The sequence below is a fragment of the Aegilops tauschii genome, chromosome 3 (assembly GCF_002575655.3).
Source record: "Aegilops tauschii subsp. strangulata cultivar AL8/78 chromosome 3, Aet v6.0, whole genome shotgun sequence".
Taxonomy (NCBI): domain Eukaryota; kingdom Viridiplantae; phylum Streptophyta; class Magnoliopsida; order Poales; family Poaceae; genus Aegilops; species Aegilops tauschii.
In genome coordinates this window covers 526604537-526619509 of record NC_053037.3, presented here as the reverse complement: position 1 = coordinate 526619509, position 14973 = coordinate 526604537, and the positions used below count along the sequence as shown (strand labels likewise).

The 14973-nt window shown below is 45.1% G+C and overlaps 2 protein-coding genes across 2 annotated transcripts; one reads left to right on the top strand and one right to left on the bottom strand.

The window, feature by feature from the left end:
* The first annotated feature begins 245 nt into the window (after positions 1-245).
* LOC109757744 (uncharacterized) lies at positions 246-5701 on the top strand. The gene is made up of 5 exons (XM_020316570.4): positions 246-516; positions 607-712; positions 3373-3584; positions 3688-3894; positions 4254-5701. The coding sequence occupies exons 1-5, from the start codon at positions 319-321 to the stop codon at positions 5439-5441; spliced, it is 1911 nt and encodes a 636-aa protein (XP_020172159.1). The 5' UTR covers positions 246-318; the 3' UTR covers positions 5442-5701.
* Positions 5702-7029: 1328 nt separating this feature from the next.
* On the bottom strand, positions 7030-10685 carry LOC109757743 (scarecrow-like protein 1). The gene is made up of 4 exons (XM_020316569.4): positions 10342-10685; positions 7943-9348; positions 7603-7758; positions 7030-7497 (listed from the first exon to the last, which is right to left on the bottom strand). The coding sequence occupies exons 2-4, from the start codon at positions 9244-9246 to the stop codon at positions 7299-7301; spliced, it is 1659 nt and encodes a 552-aa protein (XP_020172158.1). The 5' UTR covers positions 9247-9348; positions 10342-10685; the 3' UTR covers positions 7030-7298.
* Positions 10686-14973: the final 4288 nt, after the last annotated feature.

Sequence of the window (14973 nt, the reverse complement as noted above, 5' to 3'; positions counted from 1 at the left end):
CCCAGAGGAAGCAGAATGGGAAGGCCCAAGCCCTGGCGGGCAAAAGACAGAGCACTGGCATGTGGGCCCACCTGTCAGTGCCAGCCAACTTACGAACTTAGCAAAGGCGGCAAGTTAGCGGGTCCTGGGCCTCGGTCCGGCCACTAAACTGAAGTGAGAACCCGAATCCACGAACCCATTTCTCTTCCTTCCAGCGGAAGGAGAACACTCTTCCCACTCGAGGAATATAAAACCGACCCAACCAACTCCCGACGAAGCGGCGCGCTTCCGAGGAAGCGGAGGAGGGCCCGCCCGCAATTTCACAAAGTTCCGGGGAGGATGCCGATAGAGATGCCGCGGGGGCTCCCCTTCGCCGTGGACACGTGGGGCCCCTCCTCCCGCCGCCGGCGCCACCGCTTCCTCACCCACGCGCACCGGGACCACCTCGTCGGCGCCGGCGCCGGGGCCGACCCCGGAGGAGGCGCCCTCTACGCCACCCGTCTCACCCTGTCCCTCGCCCTCCGCCACTTTCCCCAGGTACCTTAGCCTGTCTCCCAGAGAGACGCGGTAGATTTTGAATTTGCTGCGGTGGATTGAGATTTCTCGCGCGGTGCGGCCGTGTTGCAGCTGGACCAGGGGGAGTTCGTGGAGGTCGAGGTGGGGAGGACGTTCAAGGTGGATGACCCCGCCGGCGCCTTCTCCGTCACCGCGTACGATGCCAACCACTGCCCTGGTAATTGTTGTTTTATCCTTGTTTGGTCTGCTCATCGTGTTACAGCACTCTGTAAGATTGAGCTTGCTAGTGGATAAATCAATCCTACTACTACAAATGCGCCGTACATAAGATTGAACTTGCTGGTGCATAAATCAATCCTGCTTTCATTTCTGAAACTGATAAACAGCCAGCTCCCAAGTTCTGAAATGCATCGTACCTAAGATTCAACTTGCTAGTGCATAAATCAGTACTGCTTTCATTTCTGAAACTGATAAATAGTCAGCTCCCAAGTTCTCAAATGCAAAATGAAACACCACATCATCAAGCTAGCCCCTCCCGGTGTAGCATCACCCTTGGCAGCTACTGGGAGATCTAAGCAGGCTCTCAACGTTTTTAGAAGCACAACAGTAGCATAATAGCCGGACCAAAAGAGCACCACAAAAACGAGATACAGATGCAAAGCGTTTGCCTCAAAGTGTCTCCATGGACCACGGCCGATGATTCCCAGCTACGCTCACCAGAAACACTCAGTTACGGCAATCCTCAACCATCAGCGCTGACCCCCGCCTCCGATTGAAGAACTCAAACACCAGTTGCAGAAATAAGCTTGCCCCTCAGCACTGCATTGAGCGCACACCTGCTTTATGCCTTTATGTAATCCAGAGTAAAAGTTCAACCAATGAGCCGTTTTCGCTACAAGACTAGTTGGGTCATAAGGAAACACGTTACGAAAGCAAGCTGCATTATGATATGTCCAAATCAACAAAATGTGAGCAGCTACCCTACAGCTAACCGCCCCCTGTGAGACCCTTGCAAATTTAGCACCCAACCATATAAATTTGCTACTGAACTTATCTCAATGTCAATATCCAAAACACATTTTGGTGCACCCCAGGCATGTCTAACGATGGAAAAATGAATGCACAAAATGATGTTATTATCTTGTCGGGGATATGGAGCGACATATGCCAAGGGATGGCTTATCATGGATGGGGACATAAGTACGTCGCCAGGCTCTAGAAACGGGATTGGGCGAGATCGCCTACGCCGGCGAATCTTACCCAGGTTCGGGGCTCTCCTAGGAGATAACACCCCTAGTCCTGCTCTGCGGGGTCTCCGCATGATCACTATCTCAACAAGGTAGCTACAAGCTTGCTCCTTGAGCTGTTTGGCTAGGGGAAGAAGAAGAACAAGGCTAGCTCTACTCCTTTCTCCCTACGTGGTGTGTGTGTTTTCTCAGGATCTGAGCCCTTTGCATGGGGTCGCCTGGGGGGGTTTATATAGGCCTACCCCCCAGGGGTACAATGGTAATCCGGCCGGGTGTAGGACCCGGCCGTCAGTGTCTTTGGTCTCCGGCTTCTCCGCTGGCTGCTGGGGCCCGCCGCCTGATGGGTCCCGCCGGCTGCCGTGTTCTCCGCCGACAGGCAGGGCCCGCCGCCTATGGGTCCTGTCGGCTGCTCTGCACTGTAGCCTCGCCTCTGATGACGGAAGCTTTGTCGTGGGGAGCGTGGCTACAGTCCCGCCGCCTGGCGGGCGCTCACTGTAGCCATATCCCGTCTAATCTGGTTAATGGCGCACAAACTCCAATGGAGGGGGAGGGCCGCCTGCTTGGTCCCCCTCTGTGCCGATTGGTCAGGGCTTCGCCGCCTTCTGGCATGTCACGGACAAGTAGGGCCCACTGCCTGCAGGCCGTACTGACAGCCCGTCATGGGAGCATGGCCTCCTCTGCCATGGATGATGTCATGAGCGGCGTGGCAACAGTGTTGCGCCGGGCTGGGGATGTCCGCCGGGTACGCTGCACTGTGGCCACGTTCTGCCCTGGATTCGGGGGTGGCAGGCTGCACTGTAGCCACGCCCCTCCCGTCGTTGTAATGAGGTGCTAACTTCAAGGGAACGTGGAGCCGCCTGCTAGGAGTCGGCCCACCTCGTGGCCGCCTTCTGGATTCCGCCGCCTCCTGGCAGCCGGCCATTTGGACCAGCCGGCCCCAGGGAGGCAGTCCTTTGTCTTTGATATTTGAGGGGCGCAGCCAGCCCCGATGTCTTGAAATACCATGGGGGGCTGATAAGGCTACCCGTGGTCATTTACTCCGACATATCTCCAGCATTACAATTTACCAGCTGATGTTTCTGTCCCCCCTTCCTGTCTTGCCACAACAGTTTCTATCTGGAAAAAAAAACTGTAGATAATTCAAATGGAGACATGATCGCTCCCCTCATTGGAGAGAAACTTCCTCTGCGATGTGCCCAGTTTACCCTCTACCTTTTATTTATTTCTCTTCCAGTCACTATGTGTTGATCTTTTCTTGAGTAGGGGACCCCCTAGATATTTCATAGGCAGAACCGCCTCCACACAAGTAAAAAATCCATATACTGTTCCCTGCCCTGATTAGATTCTCCCAAACAACATATTTCACTCTTGTGAACGAATATTTTTAAACCAGATAAATCAACCTCAAACAGAAACACTGTGTCATCAGTACATTGAAGCATGGCTAGAACTGATGTTACCACTTACCAGATTTGGCACAACACCTCTAATCAAGTTTCTTTAACCCTATTAATGACAAGCTCGAGCATATCTGCATATGTTTTGCTATATTAATGATATCATAAAATGCACCCTGGAAATTGGGAATTTGGCCTTTGGCACTAACTGTTGCCGTTCCCTCTGATTTCAGGGGCAGTTATGTTCTTGTTTGAGGGTGAATTCGGTAGCATACTGCACACGGGCGACTGCCGACTTACACCAGATTGTGCTCAGAACTTGCCACTGAAATACATAGCAAAGAAAGGGAAAGAAAATGTTTGTCGGTTAGACTTCGTGTTCCTGGACTGCACATTTTCCAAATGCTTCCTCAAACTACCAAGCAAGGAGTTGGCAATCCAGCAGGTTATCCTCTGCTCTGAGGTTTTAAATGTTCTTGTCATTGCCTGGGGGGCTGTAGTTATGACAGCGGGGAAGTCACCGTTTTGAAATGATTCAGTAAATGCAGGTTATAGCTTGTATATGGAAGCATCCGGATGCACCTTTTGTATATCTTGCTTGTGACCTTCTTGGTCACGAAGAGATCCTAGTTGAGGTGTCCAGGACATTTGGATCGAAAATTTATGTTGACACGAGAAGGAATTCAGATTGTTTTAAAGCTCTGTCACTCACAGCCCCTGAGATCATCACTGATGATCCATCTTGTCGCTTTCAGGTGTGTTACTCGATGACATTCATTCTGTTTTAATTCACATACCGCTAACCTGTCAGGACTGCTGAACACTTGTATGATTGAATAAATGCCAGTACCAAATTCTCTAAAGCTGTTACTGAAAACAATAATGCAAATTCTGTAACCAATTTTGAATAGTAAAATTCTTAATTCGTGTCACTGCTGTTCTTATGTGTATTGTCACAGAGTACTTCTATTCTTTCTTTTTTTACTTTGTTGGTTCTAACTCTGTTAACTCAACAGATAGTTGGATTCAACCAATTCATCTGATGTATATTGCATGTAAAGTAGGTAATTTTTTCTTTCTACTATCTTGGCTTTAACCATTTTTATTTCCACAGATAGTTGGATTCCACCATTTGTATGATAATGCAAGTAAAAAGCTTGAAGGGGCAAGGGCTAGTCTTCAGCCGGAGCCTTTATTTATCCGCCCCTCAACGCAGTGGTATGCCTGTGGTCGAAACCAGAAACCCAGCCTAACAGAAGCTCAGCAGGATGATTTTGGGATCTGGCATGTCTGTTTCTCCATTCACTCTTCCCGTGACGAGTTGGAGCAGGCGATGCAACTTCTTCAACCTCAATGGGTCATCTCAACAACTCCCCCATGCTTTGCCATGGAGCTGAGCTATGTGAAGAAACATTGTTTCAAGACTCGCTTGACAACTAATGATCCATTGTGGAAGATATTCAGGGATCCTCTTCAAAAGTCAGTAACCTCACCCTCGTCGGTGCTTGCTTCTTGCACGCAGCCAGATGAAGATCTCTCAACTTTTGTTGATGATGATCATCCAACTTCTGCCAGTGAAGAATGCACAGATTTTGATGTTAGCACACTTGAACTGCAATTTGTGCCATCCCCGCCGGTTGAAGAACCAGATATTACATTGTTTGGAAGAGCAAGATTTGGTTCTCAAGCGATTGACATAATGAAAGAAGAGTTGTGCCACCAGTACATTGCTGCAGCTGAACAAACCAGATTCTGTGCACCGGAAGATTTGCTTCATGATAGCAGCAAAAATGTTGAAACATATTCTGCTATGGATTTAATCACAAAGCAAGCCCCAGCTTCCCAACAAGATTGTGTGGAAGCTGGAGATGTGGCGCCCTCCTGTCAGTGTGCTGAAGCTGGAGATGTGGCTCCCTCCTGTCAGGGTAAAGCATCCCCAACCCTACCAGAAGCATTTGCAGTTCAACCTTTGCCTACTGTTCAACACAATATATCAGTAGTGCCTGATCAACCGGAAAAGTCTGACATTATAATAGAACCAATATCTATCAGCACTACGGAAAGTTCAAGTCTTCGCATGGTCAAAAATGCAGAAGTAACAGATTGTCAAACGGACCACCTGTGTGTCATTGGATCATCGAAATCTTTGCATGCGAGTCTGAAGAGGCTGTACAGATCGAGGAATGTCCCTGTCCCGCATCCTCTCCCGTCTCTTGTTGGACTTTTGGAATCCACTAAACGGGTCAAAAGACGACCTGGCTCTGATTATAGCTCGTTGAATTCACGGCACAGCCTACCTTGAAGATAAGATTGAGCTTATACCTTGCCTTCAATATGAGATATATTTTATAGCACATACGGCAAATATAGACAAATATGGACCGTGAAGTATTCAGATTCTTGAGATTACAGTGTTGTCAGCTAAATTACTTTGACGAATATATCTGGAGAGCATATGTGTGTATGTATTTGATATATGGATTTTGAAATGTTATGTTGTAGATCAAGCTGTTGTAATTTCACAAGATTACTCAAAGATAAATAAATGTTTTTATTCTACCATTTGACGAATATATCTGGAGAGCATATGTGTGTATGTATTTGATATATGGATTTTGAAATGTTATGTTGTACATCAAGCTGTTGTAATTTCACAAGATTACTCTAAGATAAATAAATGTTTTTATTCTACCATTTTTTGGTAGAAACCTGTGGCCGAACTGCTGGCAACTACTCTATTGGTTATAAGAAAAATCTGGATGGGCTTTTGCAAGTATTTACATGATTGTATTGATAGACAGAAATCTGTGGCCAAGCGTGGGCACCTATATGTCCTATATAGGTAAATTAACTGGGACACCTAGGTGCCCGGGCATCTTGATTGTTTTAGGTATGTACAGCCGCACAATGAATGTTTGATTTGTTTCCTAATTATTCTTCATGCAAGACTTTCCGTGTTTACATTTTATTTTCATTTTTAACTATTAGGCATGCAAGACTTTCTGTGTTTACATTTTATTTTCATTTTTAACTATTAGGCATGCAAGACTTGCCATACAATAAATCAAAGTAATATTTTATTTTCTTCTGAACTACTATTAGTATCTAATACGCGTATTTTTGTTTCCTAACTATCTAATACGGGTATCTAATACTTAGTAATAAAATTATGTGCATACACGGGTATATATACCCAGTAAATTATTCTCTGAGCTATTACGTTCTATTTTTTTAACTATTTAATATGAGTATTTAATACCTATTAACGAAATTATGTACATATCGGGTACGTATATACCCAATAATTTATGTAAATATATGGGTATTGAATACCTACTAACGATACCATAAAAAATACCATTAATGATATTATGTACAAATACGGGTATCTAATACCTACTCATGTAATTATGTACACATGCGGGTACGTATATACCCAATAATTTATTTTTAGAACTAATTATGTTTTATTTTATTTTTTAATTATCTAATATGGGTATGCAATACCTACTACCAAAATTATGTGCATTTTCAGGGTGCGTATATATCCAATGAAATCTTGCGTCATACATACCCATTCCTAACTTGATCTGTTATACAAGGGCAAAATACATGCTATATAAGAAAGTAATAAATGTCGACCTACATATTAATACCCTGTCTTTTTATCACGTGACATGCATGCATGGGACGGTCCACGAATTAAAGCCTGCCAAATTAACTAGCAATTGATGCATTTTTATTGGTTTCCAAATCAATCGCTGAACACGATCCAACGATGAAGAGGCAAGGTGCCCAGACACCTAGGTGTCCCAAACTGGCGTCCTATATATATTACTGCATGTTCTAGTTCCCAAACAGACACAACATTGTACGTACTTAGGAGTATGTTCTAGCAACATAAATAGATTTATACATGGAGCAGAGTCGACATGTCATGATTCTATCCCAGAATACAACAACACAACCAGTTGCTGCAGCAGCACAACATGGTTCACCCGGGCGATCAGCCAAACTCAATTATTCTGACAAGCAGACTCCTAAAATTAGATAAGATCAGCCAAGAACTCCTCCGTGGTTCACACCCTTTTTACAATCTCTGCACCAGAAGCTCCTAAAATACAGCAGTGCTAATGCAACCCAAGTCAGCGAGCTCGGCCTATTGCCACGCGGAGGCGACGATGAGCGTTTTCTCTCCCCAGCCGAAGTGAAGTCCCCCATGGTCCTCCTCGAACTTGTACCTGTCGCAGTACGAGCTCAGCAGCGATCTTATTCCTCCGATGACGTTGCTGCTAAATGGGCACGGTGCGAATCCAGCCATCGTCATTCTCGCCCTCCATTTCCCAGCAACTTCGTACCTGGAGTATAAACAACTTCACTGTCAGCCACATGGAGTTTGTGGTATGCATAATTTGGAAGAAGAATTTGCATGACGTATGAGTAGACAGCAGCACTGGAATTACCTCTCCACGCGATCAGGGCCTTCGCAAGCCAAGATGTTAACAATTTCTCTAGCAAGGCACTGCCTCTCCACATTCATTCTGTCCGGACTTTCCCTTGGAAGTGTTGCGTCCAGTGAATCGAAAAGAGCGGAGTAGTAGTCATAGACCTCACGGAACCTGTGAAAGTCAGATGTTTCAGGTATTTTTAGGGGCTCGGCAGTTGGAAGAGAAACACAAGAGTTAATAGACAGAATCTACAAAGGAACATTATTTAATGTCTAGAAAGGATGTGGAGAAACTACCCAATCCATAAAGAACCAAAATTACTGCCGCAATAGAATTGGATAATGAGATAACTAACCTTGTCTGAAATGGAGCAGTATTGGTATTGGCATCCTGCTCAACCAGGGTCACAAGCTTTGGTTGAAGGCCCTTCACCATACGAAGGAGCTGATCCCGTTCGTTCATGATCGAAACACTTTCATCAGGAAGGTGGTGCAGCTGGAATGCAAAATTCACAACTAGTGCTTCCCCGGGACGGCAATCTAGCATTGCAGGTGTAACATCCCCGATGTCGGCACCCACTGCCCTGAACTCAAAAGATATTCCGCAGTCCTCCGCAAGCTTCTCCAGGCGTTGCCCAATGACCTTCAGACCTCCAACAGTCCTCTGTACTGTCTCGTGATCATCCACACCAGTTATTCTCAAATGGCGTGGCTTGTTTGCATCATCTTTCATAAACTGCATCAGTGTAATATACTGGCTGCCTTGATTGATGTCAAAGTCTATAATATGCATCCTTTCTTCGCCTTTGCAGGCTTCAAGTATGGCATAATTAGCAGCCATGAAACCAAATCGATAGCATGGGCAGATCTCAAAGAGGATTTGCATTGCTGACAGCTGATACAGGGTTGGAGGGTCCTTGCATGTCAATGCCTTGTAGATGCCCGTCCCTGAAGCTACTATTCTTGCAGCAAGGCCCTCCACCAGATAAGCTGCAATCCTGTGAGAAGGGTCCCCTTGGATTGAGACCATCTGCCGGAGGTCCGTTATGATTGCCTGTGCTTCATCTACGTTATATTCAGCTAATGCCGTGGCACAGTCAAAGAGCAACTGCTTTGGGGTCCGTGCTTCTCCGCTGTTGCTACCTGCACAACTAATGCTTGATTCCGATTCTTTCGGAGAAGTTGCAAGCAAGACATCCTTCATGGGATCGGCCCATTCATCACTGATGCAACCCGCCTGGGAAATTTCGAACAAGATGTCATCTCCATCATCAAGTAAAGCATGCTCCAGCTCTTGAAGCTTCAGCCTGATCTCATCATCGAACTCTACTTCAAGTCCAGAACTCTGATTATCTGATATAGACTGGGAGTTCTGTTGAGACACATTGGAGAACACCGGTGAGTCTTTTTCCGCATCGGAGCAGGGCGTTAGTGAGGCCTGCTGATTGTAGAAGGAGTTCTGGAATGCAGCAGATGGTGCTTCAGGGAAACCCATATGTCCATAGTCCTCGGAATTGAATGGTTCAGGGCCATAACGGAACAACTGCGTATCAGAGCCAAATCTTCTTGCAGCAAAGTTTGAGTTGGGTGCGCCAAATTTATGCACATAAATATTATCCGCGTATGTCGTTGACGGGTCTACTCGCCCGACAAAAGACATAGCTTCTCTCAAGCACCTCTGGGCCTGCCAAGCTAAATATCCTGAGGCCTTCTTTCTTCAGAACCTCAGATTAGGTCCAACCCAGTGCAATTTCTGTAATGCCTACAATAAGACAAGAAAGGATCAGCAGCCTCTCTAAATAACAATGAGCTGAAATACATGGCGCTACTTGTTAACAGGATGCCATTTGATGATGTTCCTGTTGTTTTTTCAGTCCAGTAGATTCCCTGTTCGCATACCTAACTTGTTGAAAATAAGGTCATAGCCATACCTAACAAGTAATCCAATCGAAATCACTCGTTAATTGAGGGAAGCTCGAATTCTGTATAGCATGTTGCAAGTTATTTTTTGATAAAACATTTAGCAACTAGCAAGTGGAGTAGCTCGCAGGACATGGTAGGCCACTAAATGCCAGAAAAATACTGCCTAACTTGCAACGACGACTTGACCACCGATTGCCAGGTCTTAAAGAATACTAGGCGAGAATAATCATATCTACAAGTAGCCGATTTATAAATCTTAGACTAATACGCAAGAAACGCGGAGACAAAATATCAGCCAAGTACGGCTCATTTGCACCACAAACAATTTTTTTGGTGTGAAAAATCCCAAGTAACACGATATGCTCGCCAAAAAAGAAGATAAATCTGCACAAATCTTGCTCGATCTTTGATGAAGCCTGAACCAGCAAGCTGCTTAAATCTATTGGGATGCAAAAAAAAAAACAGAAATCTTGGAAGTATTCGTTCTTATCAGAGCGCATGACATGCCAATTGACAAAAAAATAATCATGAACTATGCATCAAACAAGGTGCTGCTTTCTCCTCTGAACATCACGATGGCAGCATGGGACCCCAAGGCCCAAGCAGGCCGGCTCTACACGCAACCCCAAGAACCATAGCTTGACCCTACACGACGAGGCCTCCCAAACAGCACAGGCACGAACATACCAATCAAGAACTCCGACCAGACGAAACCGCCCCAAGAATATCCCCAGAGACAAGGACGCGCGCGCGAGCAAGAAATCGATAGAGCGGCAGCAAACAGCAACGGCCTTGCTTGCAGAGAGACAGGGAGGCGGCGGGAAGTACTCACGGGGTGATTAGCCGGCCGGGCGGCGCGAGCAGGGAAGCGGAGACCGGACGGAGAGGCGGCAAAGGGCGGATAGGGAGGGCAGCTCGACGGGAATGGGAAGGAGAGGGAGGGGGAGGGGGAGGAGGAAGAGGATGGGAAGAAGGAAAGGAATGGGTTGGGGTTGGGGTTGGGTGGGTGGGTTGGTTGGTTCGGGGATAGGGAGTGGGGGCGCCAAAGTCCGAGATGTCATACGGTGGGACGCGGTCTGTGCGACGACCGCCGGCTCCGCCCGGGATCCTCTGCGCCGCCCACGGAGAACTCTGTTTTTTGTCGCACGGGCTTTGGACGCGCGACTTTGGCGAAGTAGCTCTCCGCGCCTCCTGCTCCATCGCGGTTATACGTGTGTGTGGTAGGAGGTCAACGTGCGTGCCACCGCAAATGTTTTCAAGCGTCTGATTTCGTGTGCGTTGATTAGCATGGATGCATTCCAGGGAAGGTTTGTCACCGAGGGTCGTGAAGTCAACACTCGCGCCTTGCTATCGACGGGTATGTCGATCACCTAACGCCAGACGCCCGGTCGAAATCTATGAAACGTCAAACCTAGGGTTTTGATATCTGTTAGGCCGGGATAGGATCAACGACTATCAGGAATGGGGCCCATGTTACCGAACGAAACAACAAGCCTAGGGTTTTGATATCTGTAGGCCAGGATAGGATCAACAACTATTATCAGGAGTGGGGCCCATGGCGCCGAACGAAACAACAATTGGCAGATTTCATAAGAGGGGCCGCATTCGTAGCACGGGAGTAGGGGTTGCGGATTTCGTGGTGCCGAAGGGTCCCGGAATGGAGCCTAATTGGGTCTTGCTTTATTAGGTGTCTGGATGATACGCATTTCTCAGTTTAGATGGTTTCTCCGTAAGGTTTTTTAAGTGTTAGGTGGATTTTTTTTAAAATATACATGCTAATGTGAACATCCTTGTATATATTTTGATTTTGCGGAAGCAAAATATATGTAGGTTGTACCCCATGGGCTATATTGCTCTTAGATCCAGATTAGGCTCATGCTTTGAGATTCCTATATATTTTTTAACATTTTTTCTATCATATTCTCATTTTTCTACCTTAATAAAGTTAACTCTATTGAGCCAACATGTCTAAAACAAGATCGATATGGTTTGCATTCAACTATTACTTATTCATTAACTCATTTTCATGTCTAACGTGAATGTAAATGGATGAGTAATGCAAATCGACCGTTTATTTGGGATTAAGTAACAAAAACCATCACAATTGCAGTTGTGGTAGCAAAAAATCACCATTTTTATACTTTCCACTAAAATCTATCGGTATTGCGCCTAAATTTTGTAAAAACACTAGTGTAGTATAGCCCACCAGAGGTAAACAATCCACACTGTTTTCTTAGTTTATAATATATTGTTGTTGAGATTCTGGAGTGGTAGGTTTAGCACTAAATAGTCAAAGTCATGGTGGAAAATGAGAAAACAAATATGTATGATTCATCATTTATTTCTTAACCACTGGAATGTGACACTATGACCCATTTCGCTATTTTGAACAAGTCATGTATTTGAAGGAAAGTTCCAAGGAAATACCCAGTGTACTCAATTTGATTCTTTTTAACATCAAACTACTGGAACTCTGGATTAATGAAGAAACACCCATGTCTGAAATTTTTGTAGGTCAACTCAAAGTTACCATATGGTTCATACACGTTTGTATTCCTTTTATAGTATTCCTATTGACGCTTGGACCCGGTCTGGTCTGGCCACCACAGAAGGTTGAATGTAGGTAATTGGTTACAAAGGATCCTATCCACTTCGTGGGGAGTTTCCCGATCGGAACATATCCCACCAAACCAAACCCCAAAGGCTAAAAGCTACGCTAATCATCATTTCACAGCTCTAGGATTGAAATGATGGAACGGGTTAACGGGATTGCTTGGTCTTTTATGCAACCAAAGATAACCTAGTTTCTAGAAGCCGAATTAGTCAAGCATACGAATAAGCTTCTCGAAGACTTAAAAATTAGTTATAGTAGTATAACTATTTGAAAAGGTGAAAGATGTAAATATAATCAATCACAAGAAAAATTCATTCCCACTTTTGTAACTGAAAAGTTCGCCATGCCTTCTGGCCGACCTTTTGTTTTAGCAAAATAACATTCCTCACAAATTTCATACGTAACGGTGCACACACAAAATGTAAGCTCTCAAAATTCCAGTGGAATAAAATAAAATAACTGTTGCAAGGGTATGGCCAAAATAAGATTGTGAAGCTTACGGGGGCCATATTGATATCGCCATGTCTGTTCGAGAGGCACATCTTAGCGACCTTGGAATTATATTGTACTCCCTCTCTCCCAAAATAATTTAAACTAAAACCACGTCACTTATTTTGAGACGGAGGGAGTATAAGACAATTCTTTATCTAGATATTTATACTACGCCGAGATTTCTTTCGAGAGGTTTTAAGGTGGGCCTATATTAGCCATTAATTTGGTAGAGTTGTAAGGCTTATTCTTACTATTACCTGCCAATGTGTCAGAGATTATCCATAATCATATACTGCTTGTCGGACATTGGCCTTCGACCACATCAGGAAGTAATATTGTCACTAAGAACACAATAGCAAATATGACTTTGTAATACTAATTAGTCTTATTTCCATGCCGACAAATTGAAGTTGAAACCGTCACCACCAACCATTTAGTTTGAACTTCAAATTGCTAGTAAATACATATATTTTGAACCAGGCATCCATTCAAACCAGCGTGTAGAGCGCGCGCGCGGGGGGGGGGGGGGGGGGGGGGGGGATGTAACATGCTGGAGGGGCCATACATAAGAATTTAGAAAGTAAATTCATTAAATTCATATACTCCCTCCATCCGAAAATAGTTGTCAAAGAAATGGATGTATCTAGACGTATTTTAGTTCTAGATACATCCACTTTTATCAATTCCTGTGACAAATAATTTCAGACAGAGGGAGTACTATTTAAGAATTTTTTACAGCATAGGAGGAGCCATGCCCAAGCTCGTCCCTGCTGGCTCCGTCTCTGGTTGCCTATAATTGAACCAAGTATTTCGCAACGAGATCGTCACAACATAACCCATTAATGTTGGCTATAATTGAAGATTATTGCAGATGTGGTCCTTTCTCGTTTCTTGTGGCGATGTCTTATTCACTATGGTTATTTGTATTCCACCAACGATTTAATTGTGTGCCTCTTCTAAATACTCCGTCCGATCCAAAAGGAAGGTATGTGACTTTTGGCTCAAGTCATAAAGTGTAAGATTCGACCAACTTTGCAGAACAAATGATCAACAATTACAATGCTAAATTAGTATCATTAAATAAATAAATAAATGTTCATATTATATCTATTTAGTTTTTTTATCATTGATAGTTTTTCCTATAATTTTAATCAAACTTGAGTCAGAAGTTATTGTCCTTCTTTTTGTAGTCGGAGGGAGTAATGTTTCTTTTATTGCACAAATGGTCTTGGACTTGGACCCAGGTGAGCTAGTTCGTCCACAAGAAAAGAAACCTAGCCATCCAAGTAATGCTTAGTTCTCGATGGCAATGATTTTATCCATAATGATAATTTTTGTTCCGGTATAAATGAAATCGACCCTTGTTCCAGGTGATGTATGCTTAGTCTGAACATCAGTTTGTATAATATATTTAGGTTTGAATGTCCAAAAAGGGCTCACACATAACTCTTGCAACATTCAAAGCCGCACCATGTGGTGAGAAAAAGAATAGTCCTTCTTGAAAAAAGAAAATAAATTGCAAAACAGAAAAGAAAACAAATGATTAAAACATTTATTTACAAACTTCTTATTGCAGGTAAATAAAAAATTTACACGGTTGAATATACCTCTAGTCAGTGGACAAGGTAGATCCGCTTTTTACCTCTTATTATCAAGTGAGCGGGGCAGGGTGAAAGAAGAGAACTCGGCGGGTCCATTCACCCCGTCGCTCTCGCGCAGTGTGAACGGGCAGCTTATCCGGGGATTCTTCTCCCGGTATTGCCACACCATGCATGCAAACTGTTGCCATCGTCTCATCCTGCGTGCTCTCCAGCGAAACCTTGGGCACTACATAAATAAAATATGATGATCAATCATGCTTACCTGTGCCGCCGTCGTCGTGCGCGGGATGAGATGAGACCGGACGCGCCTCGAACGTCGTCTCGTCGATGGCCCTTTTGACTCTCTTGACACGGCGAGTGACACCAGTGCGCGGTCGATGGTGCCGTGTGACCGACCTCGTCTGTCAAACGCGTGGATGCGCATGCAAGTCATTTCGGTGACGGCCATGCCGCTGTGCGAGTTTCTCCCGCTGATCATCATGTTGCTTTCCCTTTTCCCGGCCAAGGCATCTAGAAAAGCTGGCCAGATTTGCTCCTGGTTTCTGCTAGAACATGAGTGAACCTGTGCTTGGAGGGCTGGACGTGCTCTCTTGTGGCACAGGGGGGCTGGACACCTAGTTAGGCAAGCGTGCACGCAGCATGATGTTCATCGGACGTGGCGACGGCGCCGTTTCTCAGCCGCGTCGCGCAGCATGGGTCTCTGTTTAATCAACGTGCCGTTGCGTGCGACGCAACGCCGGCCACGGCAGCGGCAGCG